Raw genomic sequence first — 24,711 nt, 5'->3', positions numbered from 1 at the left:
CCTCATGGACACAGTCAAAAGCTGTTTGCCTCTGCCACTGGCAACACCTGCGCCTGATTAAGGACAGGGTTAACTACCCCGTAACCCTGGCAACCTTGGCCTTGACCAAAGCCCTGCAGTGACGTCATCAAATAAGAAACAACGATTATATACAGTATGTGGCTCATAATGGCTCTTACAAGTATATCTACAAGCTCACGACACATTCATGGCATATTGTGAGCTTGTAGATTGGCTCTCTTCACTGTTTGTCGTATGACATACTGTACAGAGCTAAGTGGTTAGTCAATGCTGTCTTCCAGTAGAAGCAGTGATGTCAGCCATGTTTAAAACACACCTGTTTTTGATGGACACTGGACACAGAGGCAGCCTCGGCCTCCTCTGCGTTTGTACCGCATGGGTTTTCCTCTATACTGCTGCACTGCACAGAGAGCAGGAACCCTTTGAAAGCAACTACTGTGATGACTCAAGCCTAAAGCCCTGACTAAGGGCCTTTGACAAGGCTGCATCGTCTGCTGCCCCAAGGTTGACAGCCTGGCTACACCACACAGCAGCTCCTTCCTTCTGCAGCAGCCAGGAATGCTGGACAACAAGCAAAGGGAATGGAGAAAACAGCTCCCTAGAGCATACATACTGTAGGCAACTGGCGGCCCGGGGGGCCCACATGCGGCCCCCCACCCGCACTTAATGCGGCCCGCAGGTTAATATCGGAATACTGATATCTTATTGATTTCAGCTGTTACAATTGCAAACATGACCCGCTTGAATTACTATATTCTATATTAGTAGTAGTAGATGTCAAGACAGCAGAGTCATTGCCCATCTTTCGCCGCAGGCTGAAAACCCACCTCTTCAGGAAACACTACCCTTCCTCTTTGCCCAGCCTACTTGTTGTTAACTAGTTGTACGAGCTCTTGTTTTATTGTTTTATTGGATCTTGTTTACTCAATACACTTATTTGTTTTAGCTCTTGCTCATTTGATTTTCCTATTTGTCTCATCTGTTTTAAGAAAGTAGTGAAAGTAGCTGATATATTGCACTTTTACCTTAGCGCTAGGTATACTCTTAGTTGCTTCTTTTAGAAGAGAATGCACTTAAGACTTTTGGTGATTAGTAGTTTTCTTGCCTACCTATGTTGAATGCACTTATTGTAAGTCGCTTTGGATAAAAGCGTCTGCTAAATGATTGCAATGTATGTTTAATCCTAAAGGTAACATAAGTATAACTAAATGCTTTTGAAATGAATTAAAAATTAAGTTACTTTTCAGGATTCCAATAAAAAAATAGCAACAAAAAAAAAAACAGGATTCCAATTTAAAAAAAGCAGATCTACAAGCTCAAAACGCGTCTCACTGTGACGTGTTTTGAGCTTGTAGATCGGCTACTTTTGCTACTTTTGTGTGACATAGAATGGCCTGACAGTATATGCAATGTGGCCCTCTGGGGTGAGTGTGGAAATATAGTGGCCCTCTCCATCATCAAAGTTGCCCACTAATGCCCAATAATAATATATCATTATTAACTCAAACGACCAATGCAGTAAAGATGTACTGTAACATTTATTGTTTACGATAGTGCATTTTAAAGTAAATATCGTCCGATACCGATATGATGAACCATTCATCGTGCTTCCCTGGTCGACATATTGTCACATCCCTAGTCGAGATGTGATGGACGGATCATGTGCAGTCTACTCCAAAACGCCCGTTCTGAGCCAGGAAAAACACTGTCGCTCCATCACTCCATTTGTTATCACAGGCCTAGACTCTCAACTGAGTGATTTTGTACTGCAATGCAAATTTCCTCTGTACATCTCATGACCCACTTGGATGTCCCGGTACCCTGGTTGAAGAACACTGTATAGGTCAGTGGTTTTCCCCAAAGTGTGCTCTGGTTCCCCTCCCCAGACTCCAGGGGCTTCCACGCGGTACCCATTGAAGTCACTAAAAGGTTTCAGTACAGAAACTGCGTAGGTCAGTGGTTCTCAACCAGTGGTCCTTGAGGGGGTTCCAGGTGGTCCCTAAATGATGGAGAGTTAAGCTAAATGATGGAGAGTTTTATCTCTTGAGAGCGTAAAATGAAACCAAATGGACCCGTTTCATTTTACGCTCTCAAGAGTTAAATTATTGTTAAACATCTGCATTACTTCATTTACAAGAAGTCTTCACAATTAGAGAATGTAGAATCATTGTTATTTTGATCAACGTTTGCCTGTTATCTCTCCTATGGTGCCAACATCAATACAGCATGGAATTGTGGACAAAATCTTATCCAACAATAACAAAATATTCTAAGTTTTGTGTCTGAGAGTCTAAATCATCATCAAATGGTGGTTCCGTGGCTCAAATGCCGAATAAATAATGGACCTTGATATGAAAAGGGTTGAAAACCACTGGTGTAGTAGGTCATTGTTTATTTGATTTAGTTTGCTCTCTCTTCTGGTATCTCCCCAAAACCATGTCAAAACTGTGGAACTGTGGAATCATGTTTCTACTAGAGGTTTGGACCTCACATCAGGAGTTCGGACACCTATGTCGCACTGCCGATCCGACCAATATGTCTGAGTCGTAGTGTCGCGGGGGCTTTATCAGAGTACCCGTTGTACCCGTCTGTCTGTCAGTCCTTGTCCCTTTTATGCCCATATATGGAAATACATGATGTCATCAGTATATGCCCATATATGGGCGTGCTGATATGCCCATATAAGGAGATCTCTGTATCTGTCCTTGTCTCTTTTATGCCTATATGGAGATCAGTCCTTGTCCCTTTTATGCCCATATATGGAGATTCCTGATGTAATTTATATATGAGTCAGAATGATGCCAGAGGTCTGCCCGCCGGCCCGCCCTTCCATTAGCCAATTTCAATATAGGATTTTGGGGCCTTCCCCTTTGAGTAATCTCTGTCATGACATTCCCCCATTCGCCAGCTGGCTCAGTTTCAGGCGGTGGAATGGAGACATGCATGTCATTTGTCATAGTTAAGTGCGTGAACTTGAAGCGCGTGTGTTTTATGTGGAATATGCCTTTAAGGCTTTAAGTGACAGCAGTGATTGCAGGTGTGTCTAGTGTGTACTGTACTGTACTGAAAATGTTCCTAGGACAAAATGATACTGGAATGTACTCTGTACTGTATATCCTGTTCCTCTACTAACAGGCTCTCAGTGCATTCTGGGTAGTCCGAGGCAGAGCCAGTAAATCCCGGGATAAGAGAAGCCCTCACTGCTCTATTCCATACTAATGTGTTTACAGATTATTTCTTTAGCCACCGCTTGCAGTGGGTTAACTAAGGATGGCATTGTCGGTCTGTGGCGTGACTGTCTGTCTGTCTGTCTGTCCATTGACTCCATTCATCCATTAATTTGGCCCAAACAAGATGCAGTATCTTACAAAAAAACTACTGGCTGGCTTCATGCTATGCAGAACATATACATTTTGGTGACCCCATGGCCTTTCCTCTAGCACCTCCTTCAGTCAATAATATGTGATATATGGCCACCCCACTCCCAACGTGTAATTGTACAAAATGTCAATTTCTTCTTCTTTTTTCTCTCCAATGTTGGCCAGTTAAAACACTTTGGACCATTTGGGTGCAGAGAGCAGCACGACTGGTATGTCTGCTTCATTAGATAATATGCAACGTGAGCTCAATAACATGAAGCATAAGTCTTGAACGCGGCACACGCAGCAACACCTTCTGTAGGTATCATGCGGAAGACTAATTACTGTACAATACATCAGAAGCTTCACACCAGGGAGCTGTGAAGAACAGACACGGTGTACTGTTGGTATCTGGGGATAGCAACTGCCTTGCCCAAGGGTACAGTGCGCCTACACCAGTAGTGTTTGCTGAGGACGGGCAGACCGCTTTGATGATGAAGCCCTCTGTACTGTACTGTAGGTCACGACTATTTCAAACTTTTGCCTCGAAGACGAATGAACGATAAAAAAAAGGGAAAATAGCAGATCTACAAGCCCACAATGCGTCACGGTGCCACGCGTGGTGAGCTTGTAGATCGGCTATTTTTGTACACCACCGTTGAACAACAAAACATAATCAATTTAATCAACAAAGCATAATCAACATTTAGAACTATTCTAAATGTCGGTTTCGATATGCGTATTTTCGGTTAATTACTAATACAAATAATAATAGCTGGAATTTACATAGTACTTTTCTAAACCCAAAGTCACTTTACATGTGTGTGTGGGGGGGGGGGGGCCAGGGGGAGAGGATGAAAAAAAAAATATTAGGAAAAAAAACCTAAGCAATTAAGATAAGAAATAAAAGCAGTAAAACACTAAAAACTAGAGTTGAAACAAAGTCAACTCGCAAAGGCAATTCTGAACAGGTGGGTTTTCAGAGCGGTTTTGAAGGTAGGGAGGGAGGGGGTATCTCTGATATGTTTGGGGAGTGCACTGCATTCCAGAGGGAGGGGGCAGCCACAGAGAAGGCCCTGTCGCCCCAGGTTCGGACCTGAGGGAACAGGACGGGACATGTGCCTCGAGGAGGTCAGAGAGGTACAGTAGGGGGGAGCCAGGTTGTGGAGTGCCTCATAGGTGGTGAGGAGCAAATTGACAAGCCCTACTGTGTGCACAGTATGTTGTGCGTGTCGTCATGGACTTTGTTCAATAGCTCCACGTTTCTTTGTTCTTCTATCATCACACTCGGTGACTTGATAACAGAGCAAGCTGAACAGTGTGAATGTAGGACCTTTCTACTCCTCTGAATAGAAAAGTGTAACTGGCCCGGAGCCCTGCTCTATGTGTCTCATGGAACAAGCTTAGTCTTTTGTGGTTACATGTACTCTGTACACATGCTTAAAATAGGCTATATGCGTGTTGTGAGTGTAGTATGTGGGTGAATGAATTACTGTGCATGTGTGAGTGCCTGTGTGTGTTTATGTATATACCAGGCCTCCACACTACCTGACAGGCCCTCGCCCCAAGGATTGACCTCTATGCACAGCAGCCATATTGGAAATGAGGCTGTAACTAACGATTAATTCCATAATCGATGAATCGGTTGACCATTTTAATGATTATCGATTATTTAGCAATTACCTTATAATTTAGATTTTAGGTTGTTTTAGGCATGTTCTATCTAACAATAAAGACAATACAGATGGATAATTAATTAAAAAGTACATGCTATACAATTTTGCTCAGCTGCTGATTAAGCTACTACCCATAAGATACATATCAAAATAAATAAAAGCCACCTTATGGTACATTTTATCTTCTTCTGACTGCTTGATTTGATTAAAAAAACATATTTTAGGCTAAAGGGTAACAGTACTCTTTTAAATGGATGCAGGATAGGTGGGCACAAGGGACATCTGGGCACCTCAACGTAAAATTGGCTATTTTGTCCAAAATGTAAAAAAATAAAATTTAAGGCCATTCCACACCAATGCAACTACTTGCAATTGCCATTTGGGGAAAATGGTTGCAAGTAGTAGACTAGACACTTTTTGTTATTCCCATATTTGTTCCCATTGTTTTATGTGTGTTTCATGAGCTTCTACTTTATGAGTTTATTTGTGTTTTTATTCTTTTTACTTATACGATTCTCTCTGCTTTATTGTGTTTCTTGTACTCTTATTTGTGTCTCTTCGACATTTTCTGTGAAGCGCTTTGGTCAACTCTGTTGTTTTTAAATGTGCTCTATAAATAAAGTTGGATCGGATGGTAAAGATGCACTGCTGCACTCCTCTTCCCAAGCGCCTGAGCATAGCGCTTCAGTGCTCCCTGTTTTTTGGGGGAGCGTAGCTATGTTCCCTCAGCCCTATGTTCCCCGAAAACTAACACTAACCCCAACCCCAATCTGGGAACCCATTCCCTTTTTTTTAGCCTCTGGGGGCACCACCTCCTTTTTTTGTGTAGAAACAGGAACTAGGGTTTGGCAGCTCCCCTTTCTTAGTCGACTTCCTCCCGGGGACTTATTTATTCATACTAACAACACTACATGTTTAAGGCAGTCGTGTTGACAGATTCTGCTATTAGCAGAATCTGTCTTTGTCTCTGTCACATTTTTTGGTGCAGCGCAAGCTGGAAACAGTTAGATCTTTGGAGCGGAGCGCCTGGTTTTAGACGGTCCTGATTGCATCTGAAAACCCTCGTAATGTACGACCCGATGTTGAACCGTTACCACGACCCCACGCGACTGTGTTTTGGGGCGAGGGAAATTAATCGAATTAATTTCAAACCAAAAGGCTTATAAATATTGAGAAAACGAAGGGCATTTTGACTATAATTTCAGTTTGTTTTAGTTTGTTTTGTAAACACAGTTATCGTTTTTTTTTTCTTTTTTTTCTGTTAACGAAAATGTTTTTAAAATTTGAGTTTTCGTTATTTTGTTCGTTTTCGTTAACTATAATAACCTTGATATAGATGTGCTTTCCTTCTTTACATAACCTTGTAGGAGTGAGGATAGTGAATAGCGTTGCACACACATACCCGCAACTCATTGCAATGATTGTCACACGTTTTAATTTCAAGGACCGCCAGTTTGATATGCATTAGTCCAAAGACTCTTTTTTTAATTTATTTTTTATCCCAGGTTTTTGTAACCCTTATTTTTCACCCGGTGCCAATTTACGAAGTGGTCCTGGGCGCTACACTCACCAGCCTAGGGGGGCCATGGCCGAGCTCATGCCTCCTTCAATACATGAGAGCCAACTGACCGGTTCTCCATCAGACGGCCCGGCTGTCATGGGGGAGGCGGTATAGCGACCAGGATTACTACATGTTTTTGTGAGGGTATTAACTACCCTGAGAGACACGGGGAGAAAATCCCCTTCCGACAAAAAATCGCGATATGGCGGCCTGGAGTATCGATGCAATATCCCTCGATATAGCCAATCCGTAGTTTTCATGGCTACCAGTTCCCTCCTGCCGTCGCGTCGGAGTTCCGACTGATCCAGACCGTACTGAATGACTGCTAGCTTGCATAGCGTCTTGAGACCTGTTTGTCTAAGATGAACAGGTCATCAGAGGGTGTATTTGGTCCTCCATAGAGGATGATACAATCTCCCACCATGCAACAACAGCCTTTCCCCTTGGGCCCAACCTGCTTCCAGGAGAAGGTCTCTGGGTTGAATTTCCACAGATCATGAAAGGTCTGGCTAGCGTTACAGCCACCAAGTATGTACAGCTCTCCATTGTAGGTAAAGGCTGAATGACACCATCGTTCTTCTGGATGAAGCTGTGCAGAAGACGTGCTCAGCCAGCAGTTGGTCTCTGTGTCAAACACACTGATATTGTTGTGCCCCCGGCCCGCAAATACAAACATCTTTGTCCCGATGATGTTGGCAGAGTGGTTTACTGAAGCAGGTGGTGGAATGCCTCCGGCTTTAATTGAAGACCAGACCATTGTGGTGGTGTCCAGCTTGTAGATGTCATTAGTGATTTTCATGTTTTTGCCTGATTTTACCGATTTTATTTTTTATTAAAAAAATAATTATATATATATATTTTTTAATCCATTTTTTTTTTTTTTGCTAAATCGATTGGGTGGGCCAGCTTTCTATGTGCCCCTGGTATAGAGCCTGCACGACAAACATGGTACGAGATCACAAAGGACAGCGTGAGTTAGAAAATAGTTGTCTCTGTCACTGCTTGTCCTTGTGGTCCCCGAGTCCTTCCAAACAGAGACCCTCTGGGACCACTGGGCCAGCCTCCTCTGACAGGTGTGTGGGCGTACGTGAACAGGATTTCACTTGTTTTTGACGTCAGACCTTCAAACCGTAACGAAGGTCAAGGTGGCGGTGTAATTCACGACTCTGTCTGAAACCTGTCTGGAGCCAGATTGCTACAATGACTGTAGGAGGAAAACAAAGATGGGGACATTTTTAATAAGGAAGTGATTTGAATAAATACAGGCATGCATATATAACAGGCTTTTTAATTGTGAGTTCAGATGTCTTAAAAGTGTACTTTAGTTGAAGGGCATCGGAGTGAAAATGTATTTTGGTGAATTATTTTGTTTATTACACTGTACAGTGAAAAGGGGAATATGCGGAATAAAGGCTAAAAGCAGCTCAGAAGAGGTTGAGTTAGGGTGATTAACATCAGAAACACTAGAAAATCAGTACAAAGCATATTGCGTGCGGGCCACACGCGCACGCACATTTTTTCCATTTAATGAATTATAGACGTGCGCATGTGCGCGTGCCGTGCGTATGGGAGGCAGGCAATAATCATAGTATACCCTCCAAACAAATCTAGAACACACCACTGTGATAGTATGATGATGATTATTATAGTATGATGATGATAGCACACTTAACTTTGACGAGGTCAACCAAAGTGCTGTACATGTAAAAAGCAACAAGAAAACAAAAAGCAAACAATGCAATGTAAGCAGACAATAACATACAATGAATAAGCACAAACAAACAAACAACATTAGCACCAATAAGGGCAGACAGGGCTACATCAGCTATCACTGAAGGCCAGGGAGAAGAATTGAGTCTTTGATAAGGATTTAAAAATAGCTAACGACTGGGCAGCTTTGATGCGTATAGTTAAATTATTCCAGAGCCGGGTCAGAAAAAAAGAGAAAAAGATCTCCTCCATGGGTGAATGCATTTAATTGGTAACTACTATAGAAAAGGATCCGCACCACCACATGCTATGTACAGTATAGGCATAGAAATAAACGTTGACTGTGCGTTGTAAACTTGACCGTGAGGAAATTTATCACCTGCCAAGTTGAAGTTTCATCCAAACTGTCTGAATAACCACTGTGACAGTGGCCTTGGCCTAAGGTGGTGCAGGGTAACAGACTGACTTACATCATCTTGGGGAAACAAATTCCAATTACTATTAATTTGGCACACACTCGCGATTTTATGTACTTCCTAAACCCATCACCTGAGGCCGATTCTACAAAATGTCATCTAAATCAGTCTTCTAAATAGTTTTCTGAAAAAAAAAACGTATGTTGCTATATCAGTGGTTCTCAGACTATTTCATATCAAGGAACCGCGGACCCCCCCATCTCAAAATATGTTGTTCCAGGGACCCCCCAGAAGCAAATTTTAAAAATTTTCACTTTCAAAATATCTACAGTATATTCAAAGATTTGCACAATTTTTTCAAAAATAGCAGATCTACAAGCTCATAGCGCGACACTTGGTGCAGCGCTATGAGCTTGTATATCTGTTATTTTTTTGAATAGCCAAAGTATAAAATAATGGTTTAGGTGGTTACACAGATGCGTTCCCGCCCAGTTTTAATGGGTTAAAGGACCAATGTAAGAAAAATAATGTTTTACAATTCATATCTCAATTGACAATATTCCGAAAGGACAAGAAAATACAGTGAGGTAGAACATAATTATGTTCAGTGGTACCAGCTGTGAGCAGCATCACAGTGTATATTATGGCTTCATGGTGCGTTCAAGATAGCTCTGGCACGACTCAAAAGAAACGGGGAGTTAAAGATGTAAGGAAAGTCAGTCCAATGGCCGAGAGGCTATAAGGATTTCTTTGTATGGCGGTGTGAGTCTATTTGGAGAGAGAATGCATAGCTTGTACTTTGCAGTCAGTCTCTCCATTCTCTTTCCTCTCTCTCTCTCTCTGTCTCTATTTCACCCCTCTCTCCCTCCTCTCTCCAACCCGCTCTTTCTTTCTGTCTTAGTCACTACTCACTTGCGCACTTGTCAGGACTCTGATGCTCTCAAGGTCTATTTCAAATGCAATTTCATCATTGTGGTAGTCATTATGTAACATTCCCAACATAGAACGAGCCTGCCATTAGACACAGGGTGTATTCATATGAACTTGGCTGACAGGTTAGAATCATGAATGTGAATTAACTTAATATTTATGTATTCATGGACATTCCTATTTCTGGAGGAAGGCAAGAATACTGAGTTCTACAGACAATGTCATGTCCGTGAATAAGAATTCAACAAGTTTAAGATGACCGCGATATCAATCATACAACACTGGAAATCACTACAAAAATAAAATTGCGAATTAGTCCTAGTCAACAGCAACACAGTCCATAAGTAAACACTTTTGAAGTCATACTGTATGAATCAGTGATTTTCAAAGATGGGTTTGAAGATGCCATGGGGATCTTGGGAGCTTTAGAAAGTATTTTGTCTGTGACCCACCCAACTAACTAGCCTATTCCACGATACTAATTTCAACTCACCACACCTACTGTACATACTGTACACGTCAGAACAATTTGTATTTTACAGCTATTTACGATTTTGGTATTTAGCAGACACTCTTATCCAGCGTAAGTTAGGTGCTGGGCGATCCGATTTAAAATCAATCTCACGGTTATTTCAAACATTTGCCTCGTTTACGATTAATTAACAATTATTTATTTTTTAAATAGTAAAAATATTTACGAGCTCACAACGAAGTATAACCATACTAACCCATTTAGTTCATTATGAAAAATCTGTTCAGATTTTTTCGAGTCGATTTCTTGATATATATATATATATATATGGGGAAATAACCTTCTTCTCGATGAATCGGTTAACCTACATGAGCAAGATTAAATCGTTTGTTGGTTAAAAAATTTTGGTGACTGCCCTGCTCTGGTGCAAGCCAAGGTAAGCTGCATGATCCCTATTCAACCAACAACCAAATCACATAACTGGCCCACTATCTAAATAGGCAGCAAATGCTGACACAAAGAAATAAGAAGCACTCTGTTCTAAGGGGGTACGGACTGAATCCGGTGGTCCTGACGCTTGGAGCATTGACCAGGTTGTTGTAGGGACAAGAGGGACAGACGTCCTGTCCTGTGTTCGACTATTACAGCGTGTGGGAAGTGTTATGGGGGCTGGATCGTACCCTGCAGGTATACTGTATATATAGGGGTGGGTGTTAAATCATGTCTGACAACACGGACCATATGGGGGCTGCCATGGACAACATCTATTAGGGATTTGCAGCCTTCGCAGCTCTGTTGTACACCGTTTTTTTTGCCTCAAAGGGTGCCTGCATTAACAACAACAGATCCCTGTATGTAATGCTTTTTTTGTTGTCTTCGGCGTGTTTTACAGCGTGCTAGCTGCTGGTGTGGGATCTAGAGGCAGAGAGGAGAGGACGGGAAAAGAAGAGAGGAGAGGAGATGGAGTTTTCAGACGGCTTATTGCTGCAGGTCAACAGTGGGGAACAAGGAGTTAACCGCTGGAAAGCTCCCAGCGATGACTCGGTAAGTCCCCGACGCCTGACTGGAGGCTTTTGTCTTTAACCGCATCCAGTCGATTTATCTATTAAAATCGACTATAATCAGTCCAGTCAATTTATGTGTTAGCGGTTCCCTCGCCTTCACTCATGGGTGGACCCAAGTATATGCTGATGTGCTCATGTATTCAAAAGTACAAATTGACAAGTACATTTTCAGAAATGTTCAAAAGTAGTGAAAATAGCAGATCTACATGCTCACAACGCTCAAGATCTACATGCTCACAACGCTTGTAGATCGGCTATTTTCAGTACATTTGAAATGGGCCTTGGTTCATTCATAATACTAGTCCATACCCGTCCAGGGATATGCACATGCAAAGTTGCAGACTTAGGGTTATACACTGTGTACATGCATTGCATTTGTATTGCTGAACAGCCATAAAGAAAGTAGCAGTTGCAACTATTAGCACCATTCAGGTGAATGAATTGTTATTTTTTTGAGGCAGGTCGACCTCCATCGAATGCTGCATTACCCGGGGATGTGCGCAGTCAAAGTATTTGCAGACGTTTAGTTATGTCTGGGCTAAGTCTGCCCAGTCCGTGTGCTAATAACACAACCTGGATTAGAACATCGCGCGTGTGAATCTGCGTGCTTGTTGGCATGAAGATGATATCCAAAGCGCCCTCCCTCGCATGAAACGCAGTGTATGTGTGTGGACACGGGCCGTAAATGAAAGACCTTTAGGCTTGCAGCGTTCTCTGTCTAACAATGCCCATGCGCAGTTTGTCTGTCTGGCAGCTGGCCGTGCACATTTTGATCATTCATCCCATAGCTTGGGGGGCAATAACCATGGCGACAGCTGTAATCATGGTGACGATAGCTCCCATAGCCCGAATTCCGAATCTCCGGTGATAACATATAAACGCTAAGAAACAGCTTATATTTTGGGAAACGGACGTCGTCATTTTGTGCATAATGCTAATGCTCAATGCCCGTGTGCAAATGCAGATCAATTGCTCCAGCCACTGAGGAAAACCGGGCAGAACAGACAGGTTCTGTGCACAGAGGTTTCCTTAATTATATGTAGGATATTTGTATAGTTTCGGTCCCAAGAGTCCATTCCTAGAAATGTCAAAAGTACAATAATAACAAAAAACAAACACTCCAAAAAATGTACATACTTAAGTACAGTACTCAAGTAAATGTACTCAGTTGCTGTCCACCATAGTGGTGGGAAAAAAACGTTCATTTCAGTGAACGAACGATTTCGTTCACGTTCGCGGCAATGATTCGTTCAAATGATTCGTTCACGTTCACGTTCTCGTTCAGTAGCGATATTTTCTAGTGTAAAACACCGTCTTTTTACGTCGCGCGTACCTCCCGTCCTGTGTACGGGGGGTAGGGGATGGGGGCATGCTGAACGTAACAGTTTCAGAAGGTGAACGAGCTCGTTCACGTTCGCGGCAAAGAACTAATTATTTTGAACGAATCGATCATGACCGACACGTCACTAGTCCACCACCACTGCCTTCACTGACAGTATTCTTCTCCATGCGTGTGTGTGCACAGGAGCGCAGCTCTAGTCCCTCAGTGCTGCGTTGTGTGAGCAGCACATGGAAGGAGGGCCTGCTGAACCGCAAGAGACCCTTCGTGGGCCGATGCTGTCACACCTGTACCCCACAGAGCCAGGTATGTTCACACGCTACGTTTAACATGCGAGGAAATCACTGCGTTGCGCTCATCAGACGCAACCAGTTTGTTTGCTGTTGATGATGGAGGTGGAAATGGCTATATTTTGTATCTGGCTAGCTGTCACCTATTGACCCCCACAATCAGATGACCCTTGAGCCTAAAAATACACCAAGTTAATGGTCTGCCAAAACAGAGGCAGTAGTCTGCTTGGTGTGTTTGCGTGTGCTTGCGTGCTTGTGTGTGTGCGTGAGTCTGTCTGTCTGTCTGTCTGTCTGTCTGTCTGTGTCTCTCTATCTCTCTCTCTCTGTCTCTCTCTCTCTTTCTCATGTATTTTGAAGGTGTGAAAGGCCAAGGTTTGAAATAGGGGAAAAAAATGGTTTGAATAATGACATAAATTATGCTCATGGCTCAAAATGTAAACTAAAACATATTGAAGAAACTAAAACTAAGATATAGCGAAAACAAAAGCCCTGTGAGAAATACAGGGACTTACAAGTTCAAGTAAACCTGAACTAGGATGTGGAATTGAAAGTAAAAGTGACACTAATTCTAAATTAAACCCATAACTCTTTGTGCGCATGTTGCACGTACTAACTAAGCCACTAATAGAAAGAGTCCATTTCAGCTGATGACTTAACTTGTCAGTGGTGTAAAGTAACTAAGTAAGTGGGGCGGCAGTGGCTCAGGGGTAGAGTGGCCGGGTAGTGTGAGCTGGAAAACCGCAAGGTTCCCAGTTCGATCCCGGGCTGGGGCGCTCCCCTAGAGTTAGTGTCGAAGTGTCCTTGAGCAAGACGCTGAACCCCTAATTGCTCCCGATGAGCAGGTTGGTGCCTTGCATGGTTTCCTCCGCCATCGGTGTATGAATGTGTGTGTGAATGGGTTAATGGCACAATCAATGTAAAGCGCTTCGGATAGAAGCGCTATATAAATGCACCATTTACCATTTTACCATTTAAGTACATTTACTCAAGTACTGTACTTAAGTCAAATTTTGAGGTATTTTTACTTTACTGGAGTATTTCCAATTTTCAGTACTTTTACTTGTACTCCACTACATCTCAGAGGCAGATATTGTGCTTTTACTCCACTACAATTAGTACGTTTGTCCTTTTACTCAAGGACATTATGAATTCCGGACTTTTACTTTACTGAGTATTTCTACCGTATTGATACTTTTACTCAAGTAAAAAGATGTTTTTCCACCACGGTAACTTGAACTGTTGTCTTGTTGTTGTTGTGTCTCTGTGTCCCCAAGGAGAAGCTGTTCAACGCCAGTATTCCCTCTTTGGGACTACGCAATATTATCTACATCAATGACACCCACACCAGGTAAACAACCCACGTCTATTCATTTACACTAACGACAACCTCACCCTCTAAACGAGAGTCACATCTATTAACCCATTGAGACTTGGAACGCATCTGTGTCATTTTTTGATTTGAGCTAAAAAGCATTATTTTACACTTTGGGCTATTCAAAAATAGCAGATCTACAAGCTCATAGCGCGGCACCGAGTGCCGCGCTATGAGCTTGTAGATCTGCTATTTTTGAAAAACTGAGAAAATGTGTGCAAATCTTTGAATATAAATATTTTCAAAGCGAACATTTGTAACTCAAATCTTTGCTTCTGGGGGTCCCTGGAACAATATATTTTGAGATGGGGGTCCGCGGCCAAATACATATACATTTTGGGGTCCTTGACATTAAAAAAATCACACCCTGTGTGAAGGAAGCGGTGCCTTTGGGGCGGGCCTTAACTCATTTCAATGCGTCCCTATTGGTGGTCTGAGTCCACTTACCAAATTTGTACTTGGGAGCATGCTGCAAACTGGAATGATGGCTGTTTAAAGCCCAGCCAATGGGCAGACAGAGGGGGCGGGGCTTAAGTAATGACAGTTAGTCCCTATTGCTGGCTTTAGTCCATGTACAAAATTTGTACTCCATAGCATGCTGCGAACTTGAGTTATGGCTGTTTGAAGGCCAGCCAATGGGAAGACAGAGGGGGCGGGGCTTCAGCAATTCATGCTGGGCCCTATTGGTGGTCTAAGTCCACATACCAAATGTGGACTTGGTGGCATGCTGCAAACTGGAGTTATAGCTGTTTAAAATCCCGTGCTCATCCCGTGCTCATACGGGCGCGGGGGGTCCCTGGACCCCTCTTTGATAACTTCATCAATTCATGCTGGGCCCTATTGGTGGTCTAAGTCCACATACCAAATGTGGACTTGGTGGCATGCTGCAAACTGGAGTTATAGCTGTTTAAAATCCCGTGCTCATCCCGTGCTCATACGGGCGCGGGGGGTCCCTGGACCCCTCTTTGATAACTTCATCAATTCATGCTCGTGCCTATTGGTGGTCTAAGTCCACATACCAAATGTGGACTTGGTGGCATGCTGCAAACTGGAGTTATAGCTGTTTAAAATCCCGTGCTCATCCCGTGCTCATACGGGCGCGGGGGGTCCCTGGACCCCTCTTTGATAACTTCATCAATTCATGCTCGTGCCTATTGGTGGTCTAAGTCCACATACCAAATGTGGATTTGGTGGCATGCTGCAAACTGGAGTTATAGCTGTTTAAAATCCCGTGCTCATCCCGTGCTCATACGGGCGCTGGGGGTCCCTGGACCCCTTTTTGATAACGTCATCAATTCATGCTCGTCCCTATTGGTGTTCTAAGTCCACATACCAAATTTGGACTTGGTGGCATGCTGCAAACTGAAGTTATAGCTGTTTGCTTCTTTGCCGTGCTCATCCCGTGCTGAAACCGCCGGCCGGACGGACATACAAAAGTCAAAAGCCACGTATAGAGCGGTTGGCACCGCTAAAAATTGAAAACCACTGACATAGCAACATCACAGCAAAAAAACTGTTAGGATTTAGAAGGCATTTGTAGAATCGGAACCTCAGGCCTTAATGGGTTAATACCCTACTTGATCATACTACAGCGAAAGCATCACAAGTATAGCAGATCTACAAGGTTGAAACGCTGCGCGAAGCATTTTGAGCTTGTAGATCTGCCACTTTTGCCGTTTTTGAATTTCAATCCTGAAAAGTAACGGTTTTGGACTTAGAAACATAGAAAGAGATTAAACAAGATCTTTCCATCTATTCATTCATTTACATCATATCACCAGCCAGCTTCGTTGTGTGTTGTTAGTCATCCGCCGTCCATACTCTGTCCTAGAGTAACCTGTCAAGCTAAGGCAACCTGTGTCTCTGAAACTGTCTGAAGCTGTCACCTATTGAGCCCCCACAATCAGGTGACCATTGAGCCTAAAAATACACCCAAGTTAATGGTCTGCCAAGAACAGAGGCAGTAGACTGCTGTGTGTGTGTGTGTGTGTGTGTGTGTGTGTGTGTGTGTGTGTGTGTGTGTGTGTGTGTGTGTGTGTGTGTGTGTGTGTGTGTGTGTGTGTGTGTGTGTGTGTGTGTGTGTGTGTGTGTGTGTGTGTGTGTGTGTGTGTGTGTGTGTGTGCGTGTGTGCGCGCGCGCGCGTGCATGCATGTGTGTATTTTGGTCTGTAGTCAGACCTCATGAAATTCGTCACGAAGAAGTCGGAAGCTCCATTAAAATAGAAATGTGTTGCCAATGGGTAATGGTCTGTTGTGAGTTAATTTGAAGCCTGTCAGTCTACAATCTAGCGCAGAGGTCTGCAACCTTTTTGACATGAAGTGATGTTTTTACATTTAACACATTGTGTGCCAGAGGTTTATTAAAATAGGGTACGTTCAGTGCCTGCATATCTTCCATCCACTTACGTCGATACGTTTCGTGCTGTAGAAGCCCCGACGCGGAAGTGCATGTAAACAGAGCGTGCGTGCGAGACGGCGGAGGGTCCCGGCTAACGCCTGGAACAATAATATTTCTAACGCGATCCTCCATTGCAGAGTGATCGCCGATCGAAAGCGGCTCACTTCCACCACGTTAAAAAGAAATGGAGCTATTAAGCTTTTACTCAAGGAGTTAACATTGGAGCGGCCGACCGGAAGGATTTTTGACATGGATCCACACCCGGCCTCTCCTTCTCAGAGACTCCTTGGATGATCCCAAAGTTTCGTTAGAGCGCCCCGCGTGGGCCCCACGTATAAAAAGAAAAATGGGCCAAAAACGGTCCGGACCGTTTATGGCACTCAATGTGTTAATTATGGCACAATTATGGCACTGTTTTTTCCCTGCCTCTTTTGGAATATTTTTTTTCACATCAGGATGTAATGATCATTAGACTCAGAGCAATAGCCCACCTCTATCTCCCAGACTCACTCCCCAGTCAGAGTTCAGAGTTTGAATGAATATAGAATTATGAGCAGGATGTAATTTGCATACAGATGTGAGGGGACTTAATTTAATTGACTACATTTATTATAAAAAAAAATATATATTTTAAAAGACAAATCCTCTCTCTCACACTTATGCCAGTGATTACCCTCCACTGTGCCAACATGTTGGCACCCGTGCCTAAGGTTGCCTACCCCTGGTCTAGTAGGAGAAGGGGAGAGAGAACCTATGATCTGGTTGTTGTTGGTCTAGTCATCATGGCATCTTGGAATGAAGAACAACCGAAGAACAACTGGTGTCTCTGATCGAGGAGATGACACCACCACTATACAACATTTCAGAACAAGCCTACTTCGATTAAATCGTTATTGTAGGTCCAGATTGTGGCGAGAAGTCTCTCGCACATTTTGGATACGTTTAAATTGTGATTTGTTCTAGTGATGATGTAATGCAGAGGATGAGGCAACCCATTGGTGAAGTGTTTCTTTTCACTCACATGTGTTCGCAATAATCCACTCGTATGCAAACTTCAACACAAATTGTTGACGATCCAGTGTTTTTTTTTATAATTTTTTAAAGAGTGCATTTCTATATGTGGAGGCAATGAGAAGGGTTAAAAGGATGAATAATTGATAGTGTTTGTTAGCAGACACTGGCTACCATGCATCCGGGTACTGACCACACCTTCTTGCAGTGATGTGCATGAATGCGCTAATAGTGATCGTGTTTTCAGTGAGCTGTCTGAACGCATCCGTTTGCAACTGATGAATGTGAATTGAGCGTCGTTAATTTCCTCAAGAGTTAACGATGCTCACTGTTTCAAGTTGGTGAATAAAGACACCAGCCAGGTGGCTGTTCCTCAATACCAAGAACGCAAAGAACAGACTTGAGTCTTTGGGGAAAATATACTCATTATGAGACCAGAGAATGCGTCTTTCTATCTAGTTTGAGTCTGACTTACAGTCTACTTGAGGTCAAGTGATCGTGCATTGCAGCTCGATGCTCAGTCTCTAATCAGCCCTCTGTTTCAGATAAAAACAACAGGACTTCACAACATTTCAGAAATAACGGTGGAGCTTGTTTCTTCTATATGTCACTGTATTCATTCACGCAGCACACTGATAAAGACAGGGACATTATTTCAGGGTCCCCACGGTCATGAAATTCCTCGAAATATTTTGAAATTAAAAAAAAAAAAATCCAGTACTGGAAAAGGTTTGAAATTGATCAAACATCATCAAAGGTCCTGGAATTTATCAAGGGTCCTGGAAAAATATTTGGCTATGCATTGTTTTTGGCTATTGATTTTGTTAAAACAAAACATTTTCATAAACATGAATAATATTACACGAAATATGTAACATAAGTAGTTTTTCGCTGAACGGGCTGTGTGACGGCAGCCTAATGTATGTCTCAAACTTTATTTTTGCTACACTGCCTATCTTTGGGCATTCTACATAGGAGTAAGAGACACATTATTGCGCCGAATGATTGTTATATAGGCCTGGAAATTGGGCTAAATATTCTGGAAAAGTTTTGGAAAAGTTTTGGAAATTCATTGCTAAAAATGTGTGGGGACCCTGTTATTTAAGTGATAAAAAAATATAGTATCCCTGTCTGTGATACTATAGTAATCCTACTATAATTCTTGTAACCTCTGTCTGTAGTGGTGAGTGAAGCTACCCGGTTCTCCTCAGTGGCTGGAGCAATTGCTCTGATTTTGCACACAGCCATTGACCATTACGATCTGAACTTAACTGTGAAGCCCGTTTTTCAATTTCATCAAATCTCAGCTTCTTATTAGCGTTTATGTGTCAAACATTGGGTGGACTCTTGATCAAACTGCGCATGCATCGCGTCGCGCCTGTGTGTGTCTACAGCGCTGACTTTTTACCCCCGGTCTCAGTACCGGGGGGCGGGGCGGGTGCGGGGAGAGACAGGCGTGTTGAGTGAAACGAGTTGGGGAAGCACACTGCTCACGCGACAGGACATGCAATAACCCCACGATTGCAACTACTTTCGCCTGCACACTTCACCGGGTATGGTCTAGTATAAAGTTATTCATTTACTTGATGATGGGGGAGGTTCTATTGAAAAAGAATAGCTCGGAGCAGCTCACAGGTCTATAAAGATATACAAAATATATAAAGGACATGCTCTATAGAGACAATCTTTGTACAGTGTACAAACACATCATAAAGTACAATAAATAATCTGAAATGCATAATACGTGTGAGTTAATACATGCCACCCAAATTCACCCAAATTCCAACTCTCCCAGTTAGTCTGCCTGTTAGCTCCCTTTGACAATATGTTTGTATATGTCAGCTTGATATATGCAAATGTGGTCATTATGATTACAATGATACATTGTGACATTAAAGTCAGCAATCTAACCTCTTTTCCCTGTTTTCCCAAGAAATAAAAAAAAACAAGCTTCTTTTCCTCATAAAATGGGACGATATATATGCTATAAGATGAGGATTTTTAACCATTTAAGCCCTATATACAGGGGTGCACATAACTGGTGCGCAGGTGCGCATGCGCACCCAAAATAAAAAATGCGCACCACATCAGGCGACGCGAGGCGCTTTTGCGCACCAACAGCTGGGACAGGAATTTCCAAGCTTTTATTTTTTAGCAAAACAAAAAAATAAAAGCCTGGAGATCGAGGCTAGGAATTTACTTCCTGAAGCCACACTCACACAATCACTCTAAAGCACCCGTCGGCCCCATACACAGCCATTAGGCACAGGGGTAGAGATATGACTCGCGTCGCCTCGCATCGCCTCGCATTGCCTCGCTGCGTGCACGCAGCCAGCAGCGGCTGTTAGAGGCACTCGTCACCGATGATGAACGCACCGTAATGGTGCAAAATATGCCGTGAACGTCCCAATCTGGCGGATAAAATCAGCGCAGCAGCACAGGGCACCAACCTTGGGGGCTTTACCTAACAGCGTGAGAAAAAAAAACGGCGAAAATCGGCGGAATTTAGAAGCAGAGCGTCCTTTTTTTCTCGCCCCCCCCCCCGTTGACAAAACTGTCCGGTGGGCACCGTGCTGAACCCCCCCCCCCCCCCCCACCCCCCGTTGACAAAACTGTCCGGTGGGCACCGTGCTGAACCCCCCCCCCCCCCGTTGACAAAACGGAATGGGACCATGCGCACCAAGTCACATCTCCAGGTGCTCTTCTGCGTACCAGACCTAAAAAGTTATGTGCACCCCTGCCTATATAATTCTTCATATAGTGAGTAGCAAAAATAGCCAATCTGCAAGCTCACAGCGCGTGTAGTGCCTCAGTAAACTAGGATCATGAGTAAACCAAGAACCTAGGATCAGTCTAAACAATATCAAAATAACAATCAAAATCTGTACATTGAACCTTTTTACGCACTTTGAATTCCCGCCTATAATGTCCCCTAAACAGAGACACCAGGTTGAAAGGTGGTTGATGAAGCTCACGGAGACGGATGTGGCTTCACAGGAAGGCAGAACAAAGCGGTGACGCGTGCGTCGCGGGGCGGTCGAGGCGTGATGTTTGAGCTGTCGGGTCGTTGTGGTAGTGAATGTCTCCAGGCCTTCGAAATGACATGCCTCTCTGAACTGTTATCCGGTTTCTGGACGGGTGCCCGGTTACCACAGAACAACAGGAGACAATCAAGTATTCTTTTGTCAGGAGGAGTAGAGGAGGAAACCCTTTTCTGTTGATGGTCCTGACGTGTGTGTGTGCACGTGCGTGTGTGCGTGCGTGTGTGATTGTAACGCTTGACAGTCACCAGAATAATTTATATCAGGCATGTGGCACACAAACGGATGCACTTGTGCAGAATAATCTCCCTCATGTGTGTGTTGGTGCGTGCGTTTGTGAATGAATGATTTTTAGTGTCATGCCACCTCGTGTGGCTCAACCCTCCTGGGATTATATGACACGTTTTTAAACATAACAATATCCCAAAGTTTTTTTTTATATAGACAAATGGTTATTTACAGGGTTGCTGATCATGTACAACATAGATGCCAACAGATTAAGAACAAAACAAAACGACACATAGGGTACGCATCTGTGTCACTTTAGATTTCTTTGGCTATTAAAAAATAGCAGATATACAAGTGCCGCACTATGAGCTTGTATATCTGCTATTTTTGAAAAGAAATCGTGAACATTTGTGCAAAGCTGAATATATATATACATTTTTAACTAAAATCTTTGCTTCTGGGGTGGGGGGGTGCCTGGAACACAATCATTTTGGGTGGTCCTTGACATGAAAAAAGTTTGAGAACCACTGATATTATAGCAACATAATTAAAAAAAAAAGAGAAGACATTTGTAGAATCCCCAGAAGCAAAGATTTGCTTTAAAAAACATATTCAAAGATTTGCACCAATGTTCACGATTTTTCAAAAAAAGAAATAAGCTTGTAGATCTGCTATTTTTGAATAGCCCAAAGTATAAAATAATGGTTATAGCTATACAAATCTAAAATGACACAGTATGCGTTCCCAGATTGAATGGGTCGATGTGTTCACGGGGGTGTTTATGCGTAACAATGTGTGTCAAATGTACATTTTTTGTTTTGATTGTATTGCTGTATTGTTGTATTGTGCTTTTTGCTTTGGCAATGTAAACGTATGTTTTCTCATGCCAATAAAGCCCATTGAATTGAATTGAATTGTGTGTGTTTACTGTATGTGTCTTACAGTATCTTTAATGTGTGTTGCAGACAGAGGGGCTGGCTGGCGCGCAGGCTGAGCTATGTGCTGTTTGTGCTGGAGAGAGACGTCAACAAGGACATGTTTGCCAGGAACGTGGTGGAGAACGTGCTCAACAACAGCAGGTATACGGTTAGGCGGAGTAGGAACGCACCGTCACTAAACTCTAAACTCCTGACACCTGACAAAAATGCGTGAAAAAAAGGATAGCGCACACACAGTTGCAGAACCAGTGTTGATTTTGACAGCAAATTTTGATTTAGTTTTAGTCATAGTCTTTTGAATAAAATTCCATTTAGTTTTAGTCATATTTTAGTCTTCTGAAATGTTTTAGTTTTTGTCTAGTTTTAGTCGACTAAATATCATAAGATTATAGTCGGCTAAATGTACGGTTGATTTAGTCGACTATAATGTGTTTTGGCGGTGCCGTGATGGCGTCGTAATGGCTGATTTTACACTTGGTTGCATGCTGAAAATAGCCGATCTACAAGCTCACAACGCGTCGCGCTGCGACGCGTTGTGAGATTGTAGATCTGCTATTTTCAGAGCGCAACCAAGCATAAAATAACTTGTCTTTTAGTTCTACTGGATCTCTTCTCCACTAGTCCCTCTCTAACATTTTAGTCTAGTTTTTATTTGTTGTCAATATATTTAGTCTCAGTTTTAGTCATCATAGCTTAGTTTCTATTTCGTTTTTATTTAGTTTTCGTCAGTGAAAAAAGGTAGTTGACGAACATTTTTTGTCATAGTTCTAGTCGACGAAATCAACACTATGCAGAACAAACAACAGTACATAAAATAAAATAAAGCTCCACTGTTTCGATCACAAGGATCCTCGTCAGGAATGTGCCTAATTCCAATCCTCTACAGACCGTAAATGAAGCCTATTTTTCAACGATTTCAAATCCCGCCATCTTTCTATATCCTATGCACTCGGGAAATGAATGCTATTGGTTGGGACCAAAGCGGGGGTGGGGAATGAATGCTATTGGCTGTGTAGCTTGTCAATCAAATCATCGCAAGGTAGCCACGCCCCTCCAACAGCATACCCTACTTTATCATCAATTTTAAAATTAATGGGACCATAATTTACCAAACCGCATATCATGGTGATTGAAAGAAGACTTTAAACTATAGCTACTGGAAGCATATAATATTTACGACAATGTTTATTGAGGTAATAAAATCAAGTGTAAAGTTCGGCTAAAACCCATCTGCTTGAATGGAGCTTAATTACTTCTGACACCAGGGGGTAAAACAGAGAGACTACAGGCCATTCATATGAACTGTCTCTTCCTATATAGCCTCAATTTACAACTCGGAAGCTGGTCCCCTTGCTACAGACCTTGCAGATGTAATGCTTAGTAGGCCTGGGTGCGATCCAAAACCCCCCCCAAAATCACTTTGACATTTTTAATACTAGCTTGTTGCTTTTCTTAATCTCATAATTTGTCAAATTGTAGGACGAGTTTCTGCGGTTTGTCCTTCACAAGCCCCTTTTTCTCCCGATTGATAAATGTTGAACGTAACGCTAATTGAATAAGCCAGCGTGACCCTTACTCAACTCTTTGAACGAGTGCCAGAACTTCAGCACTGCCTCCCGGAAAGGTCACAACATTTCATTTCTTTAATGCCTCACCTGACCGATTTGGATGGATAAAATAAATATATTTTCAGGCAGGTTTTTGCTTTATTTAGACGGGTGGTATGTCGAAAAACAGGAAGCTGAGGAGGGCCGGGGGGAGACCTGTAACACAGGTTGCAGCAGCCTCAATCGAACGAGGAATGTTGCGATTTACAGTATGTGCTTCATGTACTATGCTGTCAGCTGCCAGAAAGCCCCGCGTTTTAGATGTCCATTAACAGCAGCACTCTAGAACAGCGATTCTCAACCTGCGAGTCAGGGCCCACTGGTGGGCCGTTAGGATATTGCAAGTGGGCTGCCAAATTATTGGCAAAACACTTGAATATAAACAAAACAATTGAATATAAAATAAATGTCATGGTATTCTTTCTTTAAAACCTTGAAAAATAAGTTATTACTGTGATGCAGTCATACAGGTACATAGGAACGTATGGTATACTATGTTACTTTCATTGCTCCAAGCCAGAACACAATCAATTGATTCTATCCGTACTACATGAAAGTAATACTGCACTTTATACTCGACTCGCCTTACTATGCAAATATATATTGCCCTCTAAAACGCTGCTATTTTCTTAGTGAAATAACATATGAGCCAAGTAAATGAGCTAAGTCTTTGCCTTAAATAGATACGCTTTTGTACCTGTTTTGTACCTATGTTCTCCTATCTATGCTTTGTTTTCCCTGTGCAATGTAATGTACTCTATTGTGTGCTTGTTTTTGTGTTTTTTTTTGTGGGGACTGCGGATGTAAATTAGCATCATTGCTAAATCTGGTGTATTTTACATGACATTGATATGTATTGTGCATTAATTTGCGGTGTCCCGTCTAAATTAACAAATAAAGTAAAGTAACTGAAAAATGCACACGGCCCACCTATTTGACCACTTATTAACACGGCAGCCGAAAGTGGCCAAATGGGTGGGCCGGGAATGCTTTTGAGATTTTCAAGTGGGCCCGGATCCATAAAAAGGTTGGGAACCAGCGCTCTAGAGGACTCAGACTTGTGCTTATTCCCTCCGGTCTGTGTCAGGGTGGAGAGTGCCATCGTGGAGGTGGCCATAGACTCTGACGGGTCAGGCGTGCAGTCTGCCCAGGACCAGAAGGCCATCAGAGGGATGAGGAGGAAAGCACGTGGCTTCCTCCAGGAGATGGTGGCCAACGTTTCACCGGCTATCATCAGGTAACACCAACCAACCAACCAACCACACAACCATGGCAACTA

The 24,711-nt window shown here is 42.8% G+C and overlaps 1 protein-coding gene across 1 annotated transcript in view; it reads left to right on the top strand.

Annotated features, from left to right (window-relative positions):
- gpam (glycerol-3-phosphate acyltransferase, mitochondrial) overlaps window positions 1-24,711 on the top strand; it is a 56,086-nt gene that overhangs the window by 5,775 nt on the left and 25,600 nt on the right. The window contains exons 2-6 of the mRNA XM_084077630.1: window positions 11,038-11,189; window positions 12,735-12,854; window positions 14,113-14,186; window positions 21,853-21,966; window positions 24,520-24,669. Coding sequence (XP_083933756.1) covers window positions 11,106-11,189; window positions 12,735-12,854; window positions 14,113-14,186; window positions 21,853-21,966; window positions 24,520-24,669 — 542 coding nt within the window. The 5' untranslated portion in view covers window positions 11,038-11,105. The remainder of the gene's footprint in view (window positions 1-11,037; window positions 11,190-12,734; window positions 12,855-14,112; window positions 14,187-21,852; window positions 21,967-24,519; window positions 24,670-24,711) is intronic.

Source organism: Gymnoscopelus microlampas (assembly GCF_963454915.1).
Source record: "Gymnoscopelus microlampas genome assembly, chromosome: 14".
NCBI classification, from domain to species: domain Eukaryota; kingdom Metazoa; phylum Chordata; class Actinopteri; order Myctophiformes; family Myctophidae; genus Gymnoscopelus; species Gymnoscopelus microlampas.
Note: the sequence above shows the minus strand (reverse complement) of the source record. Positions and strands in the feature narration are given on the sequence as shown.